Source organism: Pinus tabuliformis, chromosome X (assembly GCF_031772625.1).
Source record: "Pinus tabuliformis cultivar Carrire ecotype Pingquan chromosome X, CPIR1, whole genome shotgun sequence".
Classification (NCBI taxonomy): domain Eukaryota; kingdom Viridiplantae; phylum Streptophyta; class Pinopsida; order Pinales; family Pinaceae; genus Pinus; species Pinus tabuliformis.
In genome coordinates, this window is record NC_142308.1 from 555,363,434 (window position 1) to 555,385,963 (window position 22,530).

The window sequence follows — 22,530 nt, forward strand, 5'->3', positions numbered from 1 at the left end:
AGGGAAATCTATATAGATGATATCCTTTACATCCCCAAAATTGGAATGGTGGTCTTTGTCTTTTTCCAAGGGAATCTTCCACTTTGGCTTCATGTTGATCATGTTGATTTTTTTGATACCCATGAGGACTATTCCTTTGGAAATTGTTTTGATATTCTTCTTATTTTGATCTCATTTTCTCTTCTTCTTGTCTCTCGAAGATTTTTAAAAATTCTCTTTACCTTTGCTATGTTCATACAAATATTTGAATTTTCTAATGGCTTCATTTAAAGTCTTAGGCTCATCAAATTGAATCTTGACTTAAAAATATGAAATTCCATTTAAGAAGCTTTGAATATTCACTTTGGATATTTAAAAACTTTTTGTATCATTGAATTTGGGAAGTATTGAGGGAAGTTTGCTACAAAGTTACATGGCTTCATTATGAAATTGGCTACATGCACTAAAGATATGTATATTTATTAATAAATGTGTTTTCTTGACTTCATATACATATTTTCATAAGAGAAAAATATTTATATTCAAAGTAATTGAATATACATATCCTAGTCCTTACATCACTAATTAGGGACATAGATAAAACACAAAACATCCAACTTGTTCTTTACTTTTTCATTTGGTCCCTTGTCAGTTGAATATACATAAGGCTCAAAATATTATTCATGTTACATGATCATTTTCAAAACTTCAAAAAGAATATTGTTCCTAGTGAATAAAATGTCAAAAGTGAAAATCCAATTGCTTGTGTTCTTCTCCACTAATGCATTCTAATATGGTCGTAGATCCAAGGGGCATTTCCAATGCTTCTTTGGATAAAGCATCCACTTTTGTGTTTAATTATTTGAGAATATGACATAAAGTAATCCAATCGAAGTCAATCAAAGCTTCTCATATATCATGTAGAATGGGTTGTAAATAAACATTTTAAACAATTATCTTATGGTTTTCCAATTCACTAACCATTTTGACATCTCCCAACAGTTGAAGTTTTTTTTAAATTTTTTCAAAGAGGCTATAGAAAGAAGTTTTCTCAAGGAAATAAACTCCACTCTTTTTTTATAAGCACTCCCATGTGTACATCGAACTTTCATGTATTAAGTAGAGCTCAAAAATAAAACAGTACCTACTCCACATTTGGAACGATGGCCCTGCACATCTCCATCAAAATAACCCCATGAAATGGATTGGTCCAAAGGCGGTGAAACAAAAACTATGATTTTCTTTAGTTTTGGATCAACTATGTATTCTCTACATAGTTTTTTTATTAGGTATGTTGTTACATCAAATGGGATATCACAAGAAGAGTATATTAGAATTCCTTGACCACCAAATCATGTTTATATGCAAGGAAAATATTCAAAATGTGATGTTGATTGGTACTCACGGCAGGCTTTGAAGCATTATATGAGGTCCTCTTCAACTTAGGAAAACATTAACTCAACATTAACCTTGAAAACTACCTGCACTATATAGGGACATTAAATGAAGAGGCGAGACATGGATGTTCATGAGGACTTACAAAGGGCACATCTACTTGGGCCTACTCAACCTCTTTTCATTAAATTGTCCCAAGTGAGAATTTTAATTTTCAAGGCTAATTTTACATTTGAGTGGAGCATGAAGTTTCCATAAAATGCCCTACCACCATATTTTGGGGCCTAAGAACTGAGACTCTATGAAAGAGTCGTATCATAGTTTACAACGAAGGCTATGCTTGTTAAGTTCTTAGTGACAGTTGTTTATTGGAATTAAAAAAGTTATACCCTAACTCATTCAAAAAGAGAGTATAGAGATTTGATCAGTTATCTAATGTCAACAATGTGTTCCAACCCCATTGTGGTGGGGAGCACCAAGACAAATCGATTCATATGATTTCTACAATTCTTTTATTTTCTTGAGTAAATGGATGTATTCAAATTTGCTTGCGTTGTAATCGAAAAAATTAATGTGGGTTCGTATAGGGTGATACCCTTAGCTAAGATATCCATGTCTTATTATTTATGACCTATGACCATTATTTTGGTTTATCTTGGAAGGGTCTGATTGGTTCTTATAGGTCCATGATTTCTTCATTTGGCCCAACTTTAAAATCACTTTTGTAGGTTTCTTCTTCCTTTAGTATTTCTTCCATGGGGGGCCAATGATGACATTTTGTAGGGTTCTTATTCCTTTAGTATTTCTTCCATGGGTGAATTATTACTTCATTACAATTCCCTAATTGGGTTGTCTCTTTTGCTTGGAAATTTGCTACAAGAGCTTCCATGTTAATAAGGCAATGATATTTCTAATGTGTGCCCTTCCACTAAGTGTAATTATTTTTATAATAATGTGATTATTTTTGTTTTAAATAGTAAGGTGCTACATGCATAATGTTTGCTAGAAATAAAGAGAATGTGAGAGAAAATAATCATAAAAATCATACATAGCAACAAGACCACATGAACCATGAACACCATGGTTTACCCTATAAAACCCAAATTTGGGAAAAAAAACTCACAATAGATCTATTATTATATTATGGCATAAACACAATCATCCCTTGACTTAAAAGAAGCCAAGCCAACCAACATCCTAGCTTGACCAAGTGAACCCTCCACTCAATTCAAGCACATTACAATGAAGAATCCCTACACTTTTTAAAGGCTTCATCAAATGTAATCCATGGGTACTAAATACCATTAGCCACCAAAACCATGTGCTTGAAACCACCACTATGAACCTAAAAACTTTGACTTTGAACCCTGTGGTGGCTAATCTATTCATGGAGGATTTTGAATAAAATTCCCTAGATTTTTATCGTCTTCTCCCTAAGATGTGGAAGAGATTTGTGGATGACACTTGTGTCATTTGATCCCATGGTAAAGAAGAATTGGACCTTTTCTTCCTTCACCTTAATAATTAGTTCAATTCCATAAAGTTCACCATGGAATTTGAAAGCAACGGGAGTCTTCCTTTCCTTGATGTCCGCTATTTTTCTCATTGAGTCTTTAAGATGAAAACTCACACTGAGAAATATCTTCATGCTAATTCTCATCATTTCCCAGCTCAAAAGCTTGGTGTTCTCAATACTTTAGCAACTAGAGCTTTAAGAGTTTCTGATGAAAACCATCTTAATGATGAGAAAGCGCACCTCATGAATGTTTTCTTGAATAATGGGTACAATAGACACCAGTGTACTAAGGCTTTCCTCAAAGCCGAAAAAGGTCCTAAGGCTAAGACAAAACCCAAGGATTGCTTTTCTGGTGTTCATCTCCACTTTATCCAAGGGACCACTAACAAAATTGCGAGGATCCTTAGGAAGCATAAAGTTCCTTCTACCTTTAGACCTATGAATACCATCTGGAGCTCCCTAAGATATGCAAAGGACCCAGTGGACCCTAAAAATATGAAAGGTGTTTACGTTATCCCTTGCTCTTGTGGGACTCCCTACATAGGTGAGATTGGTCACTCTATTAATCAAAGGATTCGTGAGCACGCCGCTGACATCAAGCATGGTAGGACCCACTCCTATGCTTTAGCAGAACATGCAGAAAAAAACCAAGCATCCCATCTACATTGAGGAGGCCCAAGTCATTGCCAAGATTAGTCATTTCCAATTTGAATAGAGATGATGGTTGGAATATTAGTAGAAGTTGGGTCCCAGTCCTGTCCTCCTTATAGTTTTCAAGTTTCTTTTTTTGCCTTATATGGGTATCTGTTTCTTCTTAAGTTTTTTATTTTCTCTTATGGATCTCTCTGAGCTCTTATAATTATCTTTATTATCTTGTTCTTAGACCCTTTAAGTATTTATTTTAGTTTAGACTTTGATTAATTTTCTTGGCGCCGTGAGTTGTTTGTATGGCCTTAGCCCCTCTCTTTGATTATTTTTGGTTGAATTTTATTTATTTTTTATTTTCTTTCAATTTATTTTTATTTATTATTTTATTTTTAATAGGGTCTTGACTCCATTTTGATTGATAGGATAGTGACCCCCTTGGTTAATTTTGAGTTTGATTATTCTTGTTTATTCATTTTGAAGATTAATATTTTTCTTGATCTTATTGATTATAGTTGGATCCCTTTATTTAATATTATGTAATAATATTTTTTTGACTTTACTCTTTGTTTGAGGTTTGACTTTGTTTGTTTGATTAGTTATATTTTTATTCTTTGAATATCTCGTTCCTTAGCCTATTTATTGTTTTAATTAATATAATTGGTTCATATTAATTAATGCTATAAATTAAATAATATTATTAGTAAACTAGTCGTTTAATATAGTTGTTTATTATAGCCGTTATATCGACTAAGTGTCTCTACATTGATCCCTATTTAAGTTAATGCCATGATATGCCTCTTCATCTTGTCCTGATGATGAACCACACTATATGGTTTGAAACGTGTCAGTGAAAGATTCTCCTATGTGATTTCTACTGAAAAACTTAGCTCTTAAAACTTTGACTCTTTCACAGAGTCAAATTTACCCTAACAATGTTGTGGCATGCTTGGCAATGGAAAACTACCCATTGATAATCCAACGGTTATAATAGGTGTAATCATTAGTTGCTAGTGTGATCTCAAGAGGAAATCATTTGGAGAAGTCCATAATGACACATATTCAAGAAAATGTGATGATATGTCTTTGCATACTCTCTTCACTTCAAAAATAAAACTTGTGGGTGGAATTCCTTATGTCCTATAAGGAATTGAAGCTCTAGAACTATAGGGGGGTGAATGGGGAGCCATAACCAAACTAGGGCTATGGATAGGGTATCCAAAGATGGGTCAATGGTTAGAACCATGGCTTCACACGTGACAATTTATTGTTACCCTAGAATCAAGGTCATGTTATTTTGATCTTTTTCTAAATCAATCTACATATGATAATCCTTTTGGCATAGGGGTAAATGAATGCTTCTTCTAGGATTTTTGGATTCCAAATCACAAAAACTCAATGTTGTAGATATATTAGCTTTATGAATATCCCATTAAACTTACAAATTAACTCATGGAATTAGTTGAACTTGGTTTGGGCCAAAGCATAAGATTCCACTAGAAATGAAGGTTGTGAGATGATGCCTCTTTAACCATGCATACATGTCTGTGAGTAAAGGGAGAAGGTGGTGTTAGGATTTATTTTGGTAAACCAAATGCTAGAACCTCCTTAAAATATTTTTAATGAAAAACCATTGCATTAGCTAGGGATGAACTTTCGAATGATAGCTTGGGATGCACTTATCTATAGAGCCCTTGAGGGGACATGAGAGACATGGTGGTACAAAGGAAAACCACATGGTTGAGTAGAAGGGATTGCTGAAGAGGTATGGGGGGATGAACCCAATGAATTTGAAGAACAAATAGAGGTGTCTTAAGTTAGATATCCCATGGGGACTAAAGAGCTTACATGCTCAATCCACTAATCCATGTTTGGCCAATGCAACTATGCAAGTAGGGCGAGAACTCTAACCCACATCTCATAGTGCATAAGAGGCCTTCATACTTCTTCATTTGACTCCTATACAAGGAAAACAATTTCCTTTAAACTTTTATCAATGGTAACTTTGATATCTACATCATCCCTAAATTAAATTTTAGGAGTTGGTATTCCTAATTGGGATAATTTTCCATGTTTAAAAAAGAAAAAGATATTTTCCAATTTTCATTTTTTAAAATAATTCACTCAAATCTTATATTATAAAATTATTTTACCTTAAAAATAGTCAAAATTCAATAGAGATTATATAAAATCCTTATACATTTTAATATTTTTACAAAAAATATTGCTAAATGTTTTATACTTTACATATTAGAACTAGTAATACCAAGGTTTTTAAATAGCATTTCATTTTCAAAATTTCCCATATATACCTCTACTTCCCTTCACCACATTATTCTTTAGTATAAGTTGTGTACACCTTAAAAATATCTAAAAAAAAAATAATGAAAAATAAACGTTATAATAATATTTAAATATCATTACTATCTAAACTCTAATAAAAAATATTAGATGAAATAAATACTTAAGAATAGAGAGGATTGGTGTCTAATAATCAATAAAAACAAAGTAGCGTAATTAGATTTAATATGAAACCATTTATATTTATATTTATATTTATATTTATATTCAGTGATGTATATCTTAAACTATATTAGATTAAAGATTAGCTTGTATTATTAATGTAGTATATTTAATATTATAATAGCATAGCATTTTAAATATTATAATATAAGATAGTCTATGTGAGGCAGCTTCATTAGTTTGATAGCAAAGATTTTGGTTACATAAGGTGTTGACATTTTTTTGATTTGATTAGTGTATTGTTAATAATGTTGTATATACATATATTGTCAATATTGTTAACATTCAAAATTGAACTTAAGTAGAAAGGATTTCATTCGTTCTTCCCAACCACTCAAGATTATCTTAATTGAAATAGACAAACAAAATACTCTATATTAATATATTATATTTGATATTAATATGCTATTTTATATGTAATATATATATATAGATATATATATATATATATATATATATATATATATAGATATATATATATATATATATATATATATATATATATATATATATATATATATATATATATATATATATATATATATATATATATATATATATATATATATATATATATATATATTATTTTATTTTTTTCCGAAGAGAAAAATCGTAATTTTATTAATTAAAACAAAATTACATGTTGCAGATGTTGTGGCGCATTCCATCAGTAGTAGTTTGATGTTGATCAAAGTTCATGAAAAACAAGAAAATAATGTACAAGTGGGGAAAAGTCAAGCTTTTCGCCCTTTTTTCTTCTCAACCTTTCGCCACTCCCCCTGAGTCGGTAATGAAGATACGAGTTCTAGCGAAGTGTTAGCCATAGGTTGGGGGTTGTCTTTATCAGAATTTGAAGTGTTTGATATGTGTTGTCATTTGGATCCGCTGATATCCATTGTTTCTGGTATCTTTACCGGTTGTGAGTCCATTGGTTCTTGTGGATTTATGTCCTCTACTTTTGGTTCTTTATTCATCTGATTGTTCTCGTTGGGAATGACATGTTCCACATCCTCTTCCTCCTCCTCATCGAAGAGTGGTGGAGGAAATTTCCATCCCTTGGCTTGTTTCCTTGTTTTCTTCTTCCTACGAATGTCTTTTTTGGCTGTTGGACATGTGTTTTGTAGATGTCCTGTTTGTCAGCAAGTTCTGCATCTGAATGTTGTATTTTCATAATCTAAAACCTATGTCCAGCACCTCTATCTATGATTAAGTTGAATTTGATCTGGAAAACTTCTACTAAGGTCTACTTCCACACAAATTCGTGCAAAAGTGTAGATTCTTTCCTCCAGTCTTTGGGTGTCCATTTTGATGTAACGCCCAATAGTATTACCAATTCCTGCAAGGACTTGTTGATTCCAGAGGTGTATTGGAAGGTTGTGCAGGCGTACCCAAACTAGCATCCTAGAAACAACCATTGTATTTGCATCAAATTCTAGAAACCATGGTGTGATGAAGAGACCTGTGGACCCCCAGAACCAAGGTCCTTCCTGTATTATAATATCTCTAGCCTCTGTTGTAGGGAAATTCACTATGAAGAACCCCTTGGAACAGAGATGTATTTCACATTGTGTAGTCCAATTTGTGAAAATCCAATGAAATAGTTCAACAGGCTTTGGCCAAAAACAGTTGAATCTACAAATTAAAGCTTGTTTTCCAAATATGGTACACTGCTCATCTGTTTCTGGTATATCTATGTTTAATTCTGGGGTATAATTCAGTTGCTCCACAATATATGGCCTTGGTTCCATTCCTGCTTGTTTTGGTGTTGCTGTGGCTACATTTTTCCCTTGGAGAATGTTTTTGAAAGATATACCTCCAATTTTTTTCCCCTGATGTGTTTCTGCGTTTTTTGCTGAGCAATTCCCACTTCCTTCTCCCCTATATGGATTTTTGTTGTTATCTGCCACGCCACCTCTTAGTCTCAGATTGAGAATTATGGTTGACAGAGATGCGATTTTGTAATCCTTAAGATGCTTGGAGTCCTGGAGTGCTCTGCCCCCATGTATCAAATTTTGTAAACTGGTGGGATATCCCACTTGTTGTGAGATAAGATTCTTCAGATGCTTCACATAATCGGTTCCATATACCCAAAGCAAATGTGTTTTTCCGACAGGGGTTTTGACAAATACTTGGAAGCGGAGGGTACTTACCAGAGATCCAGGTTTTGTTGCCAACTGGGGGTAGCTTGTCCGAACAGCTGCAGTTACTCTTCGCCGCAGTGTGAGCTCTGCATTCCCTAACAAGGTTTTGGTTCCCTGTTCCCGTTGTTCATTTAACTGTGAATGCTCTGCTTTATACTGTTCCATCTATAGCCCCTTGGAACCGAAACCGATCACTGTATTTGGGAGCTCCGATGATGAGACATTTTCCGGGTCCTTTTGAAGTAAGGGTTTCTTGCTGTTAAGAAGCCAAAATCAGGGTTGGCTTGATGGGAATTTCCAACAGTCTTGCGACTCAGGATTCAAGGGTTTGATGAGAGGGCTCTCACTTAGACCATGTGGGCTTTATGCAGATCTCTCGTAGAAGCCACTCCATCGTCATTGTGACTTCAAACCCCATTGTTCTTAATACGTTGTAGCCGACGACGCTCCACCATTGAGTGCTGCCCCATCGATCCTGGTGATTGATGTTTGCTCCTCTGCTGAGAAGTGGAGCGGCCACATCCTTACGACCCTCATAAGCGGCCTCGAGTTGTCTTTTGTTCCTGAATCAAATAGGGTCTCTATGGCCTCAGCGTCCCCTCCATAGACCAGATAGAGAATCTGAATGCTCTCTTCCGGCATTTCTCTCTGCTTGGTAAACCCATCGTTAGTCCGTCTTAAGCCCTCATTTTTGCTATCATAGAGGGTTGAATCTCAGATACCATACCTGTTGTGGCTATGGTGTCCCTGGAGCCCTTCGTTGGCGGAATTCAACTTTTGGGCAACGTTGCTCGAAACCCTAGCTCTGCACAGGATCACCATTTTTCCATATTTTATATTATATTATATTTAAAGCTACATTTAATACACAATAAACAAGATATAAATCATATGGAATAAAATATTATATATATAATTTATAATAAATAAGATATAAATCATGTGGAATAATATATATATATATATATATATATATATATATATATATATAATTATAATTATAATTATAATTATATTTTATAAAAAATTAATAGATATTTTTCTTATATTGTATGTGATACTAACTTAAATATAATTTATCTATTTTTTTCTCCGGAAAAAAAAGCTTAATTTTATTATCAAGAAATAAAATCACATTCTACAAATACATGTCCAACATGTATGTATTCTTGTATGTAAATGTCCAAAAAAAAAAAATCATCATCAAACTGTTACATGAATAGATATCATGTTCTATTGTGTAATCTATCTAGAAAGTATAATACATATAAAGTGTGGATTAAAAAAAACATGTAAGTGTTTTTTAGTACATATAGACAACCCCTTAAAAAATCCATAGCAAAAAGTCTAAACATTTGGTGCATCTAGTACTTCTGGACCCTTGTCAATAAAAAGTCTATGAAAATACTAATGGAATCTCTCATTTTGAGACTTCAAATTCATATAAATCCAATGACCTAGCCTAAGACTCTCCTTAAAGAGGGAGTTTGCTTAGGTGTTAACTTCTTGTAAACATGAGAAAGCGTGAACATCTTGTGATCATTAAAAATAACTTTATTCCTAGACAACCATATATCCCAACAAATTAAGAAAGGCACCACTTCTTACCAACTTGTAAAAAACATCATTCAAACCATGCCTTCAAAAAATCCTCTCCTTATCAATAACATATCCAAGTTTATTTGAAACTAAATGCCAAATAAACTGTGTAAGCCCAAATAACCAGACATATTCCTCCACATCCTATAAAATAAAGGAGTCGTCTAAGGAGGGAGGAATTGCTAGGACGGCCAAAAGCAGCCCGAATCACAGCAAAAAAATTTCAAGTGTTTGAATCATATTTTTTATGGTGGAAATAGATTCAGCACTATCAAAACCATCTAAAAGACGTAAATTATGAATTATGAATTTCCATTTATAATTATTTAAACTACAGCTAAAATAAACATTAAATATAAAATATGGCCAAAATAATTTAATATTATATAATATGATATCATATATTTAATATCTTACAGTAACATTGTCAGAACACTGCTGTACGATTTGCACACTGTAACTTCGATTATCAATTGGAACGACGTGTCTCCAGAAAGAGCTACTTGTCCAAAACTGCCCAGTGCAGGGATGGCATTTTCTTCTTTGAGAAGCTGCAGATGAGTAAGCTTGCCCCTTATGCAAGCATTCCAAGTTTAAGTAACATTCTATATCCACATTACATTCTGCAAGCACTACTGTTATCTGTCCCTATAATTCACTGCCTCGCCTTGCCTTCTTTTCTGCAATATCATACGATCTGGGCGTTCCACCATGACCCAACTTCTAGGATTACTGCGACGCAATAAAGGAAAAAAAGGCGAGACTGGATTGAAGAATGGAGTTCGTGCAGTTGTTCCAGCTCTGAGGAGAGCTTGGGACTACATTATCTCCCACTGCTTTATAAGGTCTCAAAGCCAACGCAAGTACAGCACAGGTATAAATATGCGAAGAATTTTGTCTCTGTATCACTCTGTGTTTCAGGTCTTTTTGAATTGTAAATTTAAATCACAGTCTATGTATCACTCTGCGTTTCAGTCTTGTATAATTTATTTATTACATCAAAGTTTATCATATTATTTTAGGGAAATTGAATCTGAATTCGAAAAAAATAGTTTATCATGTTATTTTGGAGAAACTGAATCTGAGTTTGAAATTTATTACATCAAAGTTTATCATATTATTTTAGGGAAATTGAATCTGAATTCGAAAAAAATAGTTTATCATGTATTTAGGAGAAATTGAATCTGAGTTTGAAAGATAATTGGAGAAATTAAATCTGAATTTAAAAGATAATTTATCATATCATTGAAAGAAATTGAATTTGAGTTCGAACAATAATCTATCATATCATTTAAAAAAATTAAATCTAAATTCGATAAATATCATTCATTCCTCCTAACCACTCAAATAACTCCAATCTACTCAAATTCAAATGATATTAATATTATTCTAACTAATATCGTTAGTTGTAATGTGATTCAACAGGTCTTGAGATTCTTTACAACGACATCAAGTCTTGTTCATACGAAGATATTCATGTCATGTGGTCGATTCTTCAGAAGTCTGAAAGCTATGATTCTCCTTTTTGATTAATGCAGTTGGACTTGAGAAGTATGTTAAATATGCATCTATGTATATAGATGATCTAGTAGTTCAGATGCATAAATGAGCTGGGATATCTCTCCAGATTCATTCTGGTTTCACTGTGTAAAAATTGGAACATTATAGTACATTATCATGCAGATTCTGAGAGCAGTGGTGGGTTATCAGTGTCACAAACTGTTTTGGAGTAGTAGGCCAGTCTGATTAAGATGCCTTGCACTGTTACTGATTGATGGCATAGTGTTATGTAGATTAAGATTTATTAAGATTTAACGAGGGAACATTTACTCACAGGAGCTTGTCATGTGTGGTAAGTGAAGGTGAAATCACCTGGTACATGTATACAATAATGCAATAATTCTGGAAAGCTTAATTGATTTCTGAAAATTTTGTATGCCCTTACTATGTACAGAATTAATTGATTTCTGAAATTTTTGTATGCCCTTACTATTTCTGTACACATTTAGACAGCCAAGGAGAGTTTATTGACAGTACAGAGGGATAAAATAGAGTGTGATCCTGGTACGGCTTAAAGATTCTGGTTTCATATGGAGTTAAGATACTCTTTTTTAATTTTAATCTCTCAGCATTAGACATTATAATGGCAATTAAAAAAAATAGTTTAATTAGATTGTTTTTTTCTGAAAATTATGGAAATTTAAGTAATATTTTCATAAAATTTAGTAAGCTTTTTGTAAATCCAAATTACAACTGCCAAACTTTAAAATTTTAAGTGCAACAGAAGATTTTAATAATACTAAATCTATTTCCACAAACAAATGTGAAATTAGAAACCCTTGCTTACCAAAAAAAAATCCTAATTCAACCAGACTTCTTCCCAAAAAGAAAATTAAAAGAATGCTGAAAGAAGAAAGAAAATTAAAAGAATTCTGAAACCCACAAAACTGGATGCTAAGCCTTTGAATCATTTAGACTAATCAGAAAGGAATGGAATGTAATACAGTTTTTATTTTTGGAACACAACTTGTATTTTCATTTCAATGGAATAACTTTCCATCTAAATCTTTCAACTCGTCCAAGTCTTGAAATTGCAATAAAATCCATCCCCTCATTTCAATTTTTTAACCCGTTAAAGGGTAGGTTGCTTATGTATTTTGGGAATGTACATTGAATATCGTTTAAAAACCAAAATTATTAAATATGTTTTTGCATGGGATGTGTTAGGTATGTTGGCAATTTTTTACTTATGTTAATTTATTGTTATTGGTTTCTATATTTTATTATGTATTTTTATTTTATTAAATAGTGTAAGAGTTGTAGTGGATAATATTATTCGATTTCTTTAATGAAAATTTAGCATAATATTGAAAAATATTTGTGTAAGGCTTTTAAAAAGGAAAAATTGGGAATGAAAATTTAAGGTCTATTTAAAACTATAAACATGGTAAATACGATTATTTTATTAGTTAATATATTAGTGGAATCTTCTCTTTAAGGGTAATGCTCTTTTTATTATATAAATATAAATTTGAAATTATAATTTAGTGTTAGTAATTTATTTTCTTAAATGCATGATTGAGGAACTAGTCTAGTTTTAAAATAAGTATCTGAATTAAATTTAAGCATTCAAGTTTATGGAGGATTATGAACAAAAAATGATATCATATTACATTACAATATTAATAATTTGAACGCATAAACTAAATCCAAATGTTGAGAGTTTAATAACGATTATGAACAAAAAAAATTAATGTAAGTTGTCAATTAGTTTACCATAAAACATTAACAATCTAAACTAAGATTTTATGAGAAAATGTCAAATTAGATTGTAGGTATAACATGCAATGCATGATAAACTCTAAATGTCAAAGTTCTATATCAATGGGCATTTCAACTTTGTGTATTGTTGAATTTGGTAAACCTTGAGGAAATTTTTCTACAAGATTACATGACTTCATTATATATATTTGGCTGGCTACATTAAAGATATCTATATTTCTTAATAGATGTGTTGTATTCCACTTCATATGTATATTCGACAAGTAAAAATATTTATATTAAAAGTAATTGAATATACATATGTCAGACGAAAATAACTAATTAGAGACATATATAAAGAAAAAAACATCTAACTTGCTCGTTACCTTTTCATTTGGCACTCTGCAAAAACAATATGCATAAAGCTCAAATTGTTGTTGTTGTTAAGAGATCACTTTCAAAACTTCAGAAAACATATTGTCCTTGGTGAATAAAAAGTCATAAGTGGAAATCTATTTGTTTATGTTCTTCCTTATCAATGAATTTTGATATGGCCATAAATCCAAGGGGCATTTCCAGTGCTTCTTTGGATAAAGCATTTTCTTTTGTGTTTAATTCTATGAGAATATGAGAGAAAGTAATCCACTCAAAGTCAATTAGAGCTTCTTGTATGTCTTGTAGAATGGGATGTAAATACATTTTCAATAGTTATCTTATGGATTACTCATTTAATAACGATCTTGAAATCTTCAAGCACCTGAAGTTATTTTTAACTTTTGTTAGAGAGGCTATAGAAAGAAATGTTCTTAGGGAAATAAGTTCTCCTCCATTGTTAGAATCGTACATAGGGGCATATAAAACCTTCACTTATTGTAGTATATTTGAGAAATAAAATGACACCCACTCCACATTTGGAATGATGTGTTTGTGTAACTCCATCAAAATAATATCAAGGAATGGATTGAACTAGAGGTGATAAAAAGAGAACTCAAATTTTCTTTAGTTTTGGATCAACTCCATATTATTTGCACACTTTTGTTATCATGCCCACTTCTAAATCCAACAAGATATCACAATAAGAGAATGTATTGGAATTTCTAGACCACCAAATATTGTTTATATGAATGTAGGGTAAAGGTCAAATTGTGACTTTGATGGCTCATTATACTAGACTTTGAAGCATTCTATGAGGTCCTTTTAGCCTAATAAGACATCATCCCTAGCTCAACATTAACCTTGAAAACTAACTGCACTGTATAGGGACATGAAATGAAGAGGCGTGAGATGGATTCCTCCAAGGACCTACAAAGGGCACATCTACTTGGGCCTACTGAGCCTCTTTTTCGTAAGTTGTCCCAAGTGAGAAGTTTATTGTTCAAGGATAACCAAAGGGTTATCTTACATTTGAGCAAATCATGAAGTTTCAATAAAATGCCCCACCACCATTTTTGGGGGCATGGGAACCGAGACTCTGTGAAGGAACCATAGACTAGTTTTACAGTGAAGGATTCACTTCTTGGGTTCCTAGTCCATGTGAGTTTATCTTCTATGTATTATATGTATATGGGGATTCATACCTATATTCTCATATTTTTCTTCATATTGACAATTGTTTATTAGAATTAAAAGTGGTGTAGCCTAACTCATTTAGTGAGAGACTATAGAGATTATCTAATGTCAATATCACTATTCCAACCCCATTGGGAATGGGTAGCACCAAGATAGAGTTAGTCTTATGATTCCTACATTCCTTTCATTTTCTTGAGTACGTGGATATATTCAAACAAATTTTTTGCATAGTAATTGACAAAAACAATGCATATTAAAGGGTCGTATAAGGTCGAGCCTTAGCTAGGATATCCATATCTTTGTCTTTATGACTTATGCATATTCTTTTGGTTATATTGGAAGGATGTGATTGGTTCTTTATAGGTTAGTTGTTTCTTCTTTTGGCCCCACTTTGAAATCATTGTTTTAGGATTCCTCTTCCTTTAGTACTTCCTTCATGGGGTGCTAAGGAAGGCATTGATGCTCAACATTTTCCACATTTTTTAATCTATCATTGCTCTTGGGTGCTCTTTTGGGGAGGCCTTTTCCATTCTCACCATAATTAAGGTGCTTGGAGGAATGGGTGAATTATTACTTCATTGCAAATAAAAAGGATGTGGCTACTCTAGCTTTATTAAGAGGCTATTGGGGTGCTTTTCTCTCCCTTAATAAGGTTAGCTTCTAGTGGATCCACTAAGTTAGTTAAAGTTGTCTTTGACATAACCTTTAACTTTGGCCCCAAATAGAACTTTTGGAAAATCCCCTAATTGGATTGTTCCTTTTGCTTGAAATTTGCTATAGGAGCTTCCATGTTGTTAAGGTAATGATATTGCTCATGTGTGCCTTCCACTAAGTGGAATTTTTTAAAAAACAAGGAGAGCCATTGGATTTTAAATAGTAAGATGGCATATGCCTAGTTTTAATAAAAATCCACTCGTAGATAAATAACCCAAAGGTTATGATAGTTGTAATATTTAGCTACTAGTGTGATCTCAAAAGGAAATTATCTAAGGAAGTCCATATTGACACATATTTAATAAATTGTGATAATATCTCTTTTCACAATCTCTTCACTTCAAAAAGGAAACTTGTGGGTGGAATTCCTTATGTGCTATAGGGAATTGAAGCACTAGAACTATGAGGGGAATGGGGAGCCATACCCATACTAGGGCCAAGGCTAGGGTATCCAATGAGGGATCAGTGGTAAGAACAATGGTTTCATGCACAATGTATTGTTACCTAGAACCAAGGACTTGATATTAAGATGAGATTTTGATCTTTAGTTGAATCAAACTCCATATGAAGAACCCTTTGGTATAGGGGTAGATGAGTCCTTCTTCTAGGATTTTTCGATTCTGACTCACAAAAATTCAATGGTGTAGATATGTTAGCTTTAGGAATAGCTCATTAAGCCTACAAATTAACTAATGACAATGGTTGAACCTGGTTTGGGCTGAAACATAAGAGTACACCAGAAATGAAGGTTGTGGGGGGTGCCTCTTTAACCATTCATACATGTCTTTGAGTAGAGGGAGGATAGGGTCTTGGGATTTCTTATGGTTGACCAAATGCCACCACCTCCTTAAAATATTTTTGATGCTAAACCATTTCATTAGCTAGGCATGAACATATAAAGATGGAATCCTTGCCTAATAGCTTGGGTTCCATTTATCTACAAAGCCCTTGAGGGAACATGAGAGACATGGTGGAATAAGGGAAACTCACATGGTTGAGTAGAAGAGATTGACAGAGAGGCATGGTGGGATGAACCCAACTACTTTGAAGAACAAAAATAGTTGGATTATGGTGGATATCCCACAGGGACCAAAGAGTTTAAACGATCAATGCATTGAGCCATGGTTGGTCACTACAACTATGCAACTAGGATGAAAACCTTAACCCATGTTTTGCAAGGCATAAGCTACTTCACACTTCTTCATAAAAAAACTATATCATCCCTAATTCATTAACTAATTCTGACGTTCAATTATATACCTCTACCTATCTTTACCACAATATTCTTGAGTATATATTATGTACCTTAACCTTCTAAAACTTATGAATATTTATAACCAACCCTATTTTTATTATCCTTAACAATAAAACAAATAAACATTATAATAATGTAAAAGTATACAAATTTAGTGCATAAAATAACTACTTAGGAGGGTTATAAAATACAATCTAATGTAATTAGATTTAATATTTTATATATATATATGCACATTATTTAGATTATTGATTCGAACGAGGTGTCCGAGCTGCATGTCCAAAACTGCCCAATGCAGGTATCACATTTTCTTGATTGAGAAGCTGCAGCTGTAGATGAGTAAGCTTGCCTCTCCCGCAAGTATTCCAAGTTTACTCAACCATATTCATTTATTTTATATATATATATATGGGGTAATAAATATTAAATGAGGAGGGCCATATATATTTATTTACATTTATTCAATTATATTTATTTATTTTACGAATATATGTATGGTAATAAATAAATCACTAAATATGTGATTTAGTAATGAGTATTAAATGAGCGAAGTTGTATATATTCATTGTTAGATAACTGATTTTCTAAAATCCAAGGATAAAATAAATATATACACTCCAATTCGTTTAATACTTATTAACAAACTACTTATTTTCAGCCAAGTAAACACAACTGTTATCTGTCCATATAATTCACTGCCTCGCCTTGTCTTTCTCTTCTGCAATAATATCATATAATCTGGGCGTTCCAATATGTACATAGATGATCTAGTAGTTCAGATGCATAAATCAGCTGGGATATCTCTCAAGATTCACTCTGGTTTCACTGTGTAAAAATTGGAACATTACATTATCATTAGCAGAGTAGTAGTGGGTTATCACTGTCACAAAGGCCAGACTGATAAAGAAGAAAATGCCTTGCACTGTCACTGATTGATGGCATAGTGTTATGTAAATTAAGATTTAACTTGGGAACATTTACTCACAGGAGCTTGTCATGTGTGGTAAGACAAGGTGAAATTACTAGGTGTCTACAATAATGCAATAACTCTGGAAGGATTAATTTATTTATGAAATTATTGTATTCCCTTGCTATTTCTAGACACACTTCCACAACCAAGGAGACAGGAGACTTTCTTGACAGTACTGAAATTATTGTATTCCCTTGCTATTTCTAGACACACTTACACAACCAAGGAGACAGGAGACTTTCTTGACAGTACTGACAGGGATGTAATAAAGTGTGATACTTGTACGGCTTAAAGATTCTGGTTCGATATGGAGTTAAGATTGTCCTTTTTAATTTTAATTTCCCAGCATTATACACCATAATGGAGTTTTAAAAAACCAGGTTCAGTGATTTGAAGATAAAAGATAAGATTTAAAGATTCTGAATGGGGTAAAAACACAGGTGTAAAAAATTTCATAATGGAATTACTATTTTCCCGATTCTTATAATATTATGCAATGGGATAGGAAGTGCATTATATTATTTGTTGTAATATTATATATAATATATAGTTTGAATTCTTATAATATTATGCAATGGGATAGGAAGTGCATTATATTATTTGTTGTAATATTATATATAATGTCACACCTCTGTTTATATATACATATGCATAAATAAAAAAAATATTTAAATACCCAAAAGCATAACATATACATAACTTTATGTATTGCCACATGTTTGTTTATGTGCCAACACCTATGCCATGCATCATTCGTAAATGTAAACTTACTGTTCCATGCCTTAAATCCTGTGCAACATGGTATATATTTACGCCAGGGTATTAGGTTTATGTCATAACTTGTTTTATGGAGTAACTTTGACTTACAGCCGAACCTAATGTTAAACCCCCCCATAGCATACGGCATAGATTTATTGGGCTCGAGGTCTGGTGGTCCGGCCGCAACCCTTGCAGGTGCCAACTCATGGTTTACTTAAATGACCTCGGTCCTTCACAGGACAGGTGGCCATACCGCCATGGGATATCTCGGGCTCAGGTTCCTTGACATTCCCGCTTCATTTTCCCGCTAAGCCTGAACGGCCGAGATCTCATCCTGAAAATGGAGGGCGAGGATGAGTTCGAGGGTTTCAAGTCATTACTTAACTCCTTTGGAGCGAACTCGGGGTTCATTTGCTTGCATTGCTCTGTCGGTTCCGTCTCTGTGTTTAGATGCTGGTTTGGTTTCCCCAAGGATACATTCACCATCTGCAACCTCACCAGAGACCGTGAGGTGCCCAGTTCCGAATCTACTCAGGTAATTATCTTACGCTCTGCATTTACTGGTTATCATTTTCTAATCCACTGTAAGGTAGCGGCCATTATTAATTTGTGTCTTTTCCTGTTGGCGAACGCAGGTGGAATTGTCAAACCCTTCCAGCGGTGTCGAGGTGACTAGTCTTCGACGGTCCAGCCTGCTCGGCGGATACAGGTAAGCTCTTATATAAAGTTTGCTTTTTCCCTTCAAACGAGAGCTCAGAACCCCTCGTTTCTGAGCTATTATTATGGTGTTTGTTATAGACCGTCGAGGGTTTTCCGGTTCCATGCTTGGGGTTTACTGAGGTATTCTCCGAAGAGAACCCTCATGGTTGCCTTATGATTTAATCACTAGCTGTTTCAGGGTTCGACTGATACGTTATTGTTCCTGGCGGAACTCATGTATTTGGTTTCTTATAATTCATGAACTAGTTTGGTTTTATACTGCCTCGCGGCATACCCGGACTTGGGTCTTCAAATCTGATGTGTTACCTCCAGCATCGGCCCTGGCCGCATGCTCATATCGGGGTTAGCAGAACCCGGTTCCTTTTATTTAAAGCCGTCTCTATTCTCGCTGTATATGCACATGGTTTCTCTTCAGAGGTACACTGTTTGTATTATTCTGTTTTTTAAAACAAATGCAAGAACATATTACTCTGTTCGAGCCCTCAGACGGCTTCAGCTTTTCATTTTGGATTATATGTTTGGCTTCTTAGCGATATTTAATTGATACATGATTGTTTTCTTATTAGGGTTGCATGTTGGCTATCATTGATTCTGCCTTTGTGTATGAATACGCTGTATATCACAGCGACGCTAGAACTCATAGTTTCAGTTAAGATATATGTTATGGTTTCATATAACTTGCTCTGATATGTTCATGCGTTTCCAGACTTTGTTTAGCTTTTACTGTTAACGCTCTCAAATATATATGGTGACACTACCATACTGTGTTCTTTATGTTATGAATGTCGAAATACACAGATGTATGAGGGTTTGTTTGCCTTTATCATTTCTCATTGAACTAGATTCGCTGTTATTTATTGAAACGTTGAGGTTATAACACTGTTTACAATCAGAGACAGAGTCTCATACAGCTGTAGAATGTATTTTGCTGTCTGGCTAATGTAATTATTTTCATTTTTCAACTATTTCATATAACTCGTCACATACTTCTCTCTGTTCTGTCACAAAAGTTTAGTCCGGCTACAGCCGTGGTTTCTTTCCAAGCTCTGGGGTTTCCAGGCTCGTACTTAGTGGCACATCATATGTATGGATAATTTATGTTCAAGGTATTTCGGTCTATGTATTCCGGTATTGGCCTCTCCTGTGCCTAAAATACCTCTGTCATTCTGCCTGTTTCGTGCCATATTCTCTACCCTTAAACAGTCATTTAATAATCTAAGCCTCTGTATTCCTTTTAATAACCGCAAAGTTAGATTTAGATCAGGTCTATCAGCTGATAGCCTATTCCTTCAATTAATACCACACTTATGCAGTTATATGTACATTTTAACAGTTTTAAGAAACTATACACAGTTCTTGTTTAACTACTGTGGATCATTGTAAGTTTCTCATTTAATGCAAAAGGACTCTGAGGTTTTGAAACCGTACCTGGTTCACAGAGTCACAAATAAATACTCAAGCAAGTCACCTGTGCTTCGAGTCTGCTCGTCCACCCAGCCATGAGATCCATCTTCCAGATGGAATTCTCTCCCCCGAGCTATCTTGCAGGCCTCAAGCCCTCAACAAGATCTGTGCACCTTGTGCCTGGTTATCTGGTCTCTACCAGACTTAACCTTTTCTCTTGTATTTCTCTTTTCTCTTTTTTTCCGAAAAGATTTTTCCTTCTGTCTGTCCCAACAGCACAGAACTTCCTCCCTACATCCAGGACCTTTCCTGTTTGGGAGGGCAGTTCCAATCATTTATTACAACTGATCTCTTTTCTTTGAAATCCACCTCCTAGAGGCTGCCATCATTTCAAGAAAATATTTAATTTATTCAATCATGTAGTTTATCACAGTTTTGTTTCTTTTAACATAAACAACAACTACTATATTGTCTTTTACCATAGTAAAATTCACATTTACATTTAGTGGGGTCATTACATCTCCCCCTCCTATGATTGGACATCGTCCCGATGTCTGTTTTCCTTAAACAAATTTGGGTAAGCTTCTTTAAGGAGTTCCTCATCCTCCCAAGTGGCCTCTTCAGGCCCATAATGCTGCCACTGCACCTTAGCTTGGAAAATAACCTGTTTCCGCAGCTGCACTTCTCTCCGGTCGAGAATGGTCAGTGGTTCGACCAGAACCTCGCCTTCCGGCTCGACCTGCAACAGCAACAGATTTAGTTATTTCCTTGTTTAAGAATAAAGCTTATTTAGAATGACCAGATTTAATTCTTACCCAAACATCCTGCCATTGAATCACATGTTTAGGATCGTAGACGTATTGTTTTAATACAGAAACATGAAAAATATTGTGAATCTTAATATGGCTTGGTAGGGCAAGCTGATAAGCTACTGGCCCCACTCTTGTCAGGATTTGGAAAGGTCCAAAATAGCGAGGTGCAAGCTTCGCACACCCACTCCACTGCAAGGTACTCCTTCTGGTTTGGATTCTTACGAAAACATGGTCTCCGACCTGAAATTCTTTGAACCTTCTCTTCCGGTCTGCGAAACTTTTTTGTCTGTCCTGAGCAGCCTTTAAGTTGTTACGCACCTTCTTCACCGTGTCTTCCATTTCTTTGAGCATATCCGGGCCAAACCTTAACCTATCCTCAGGTCCACTCCAACTTGAGGGTGTGCGGCACTTCTGCCCATACAGAACCTCAAAGGGACTCAGCTGTGTTGACGTATGATACCCGTTATTATACGCGAATTCAACCAGGTGGAGGTATTCCTCCCACTGGGTTGGTTGCATCATAACACATGCTCTCAGCATGTCCTCCACTACTTGGTTCACCCGCTCTGTTTGACCATCGGTCTGAGGATGATAGGCTGTACTAAAATTCAGTTGTGTCCCCAGTTCCGCAAACAATGTCCTCCAAAAAGTTGATGTGAACTTAACATCACGATCCGAAATTATTACCTTCGGAAGTCCATGCAACTTGAACACATTTTGCATGAAAATATGAGCAATTTGCACAGCTTTATACGTGGATTGTACCGGTATGAAGTGTGCTGCCTTACTTAACTTATCCACTACTACCATAATGGAATCATTATTTTTCTTTGTTCGAGGCAACCCAGTTATAAAGTCCATGGAAATGGTCTCCCATTTCCATTCCGGAATGGGTAAGGGTTGTAGCAACCCCGCTGGATGCAAATGCTCCGCTTTAATCTGCTGACATTCTAGACATCGCGCTAGATATTCAGCTACTTCCTTCTTCATCTTTGGCCAATAGTATTCCTTTCGAAGTGCGACGACCATTTTCTGGTATCCTGGATGCCCGGTGTAATGGCTGATATGGAATTTGTCTAGAATTAATTTTCTAAGACTATCTTCGTTGGGCACATACAACCTTTTATGGAAATACAGCATTCCGGCATCGTCTATCTCGTATCCTTGTTGTATTTCCTTATCAGAAAGCTGTTGTACTTGCTGTTTAATTTGCTGATATACAACATCTTGACCAGCTGCTAATTTTATCTTTTCAAGTAAGGTACTCT

General features: G+C 34.4%; 1 protein-coding gene across 1 annotated transcript; it reads left to right on the forward strand.

The window, feature by feature from the left end:
• Nucleotides 1-10,424: 10,424 nt before the first annotated feature.
• Nucleotides 10,425-11,712, forward strand: LOC149141214 (uncharacterized). The gene is made up of 2 exons (XM_089446310.1): nucleotides 10,425-10,672; nucleotides 11,224-11,712. Exons 1-2 carry the CDS (start codon nucleotides 10,510-10,512, stop codon nucleotides 11,325-11,327), a joined length of 267 nt encoding a protein of 88 aa, XP_089302436.1. The 5' UTR covers nucleotides 10,425-10,509; the 3' UTR covers nucleotides 11,328-11,712.
• The last annotated feature ends 10,818 nt before the right edge of the window (nucleotides 11,713-22,530 follow it).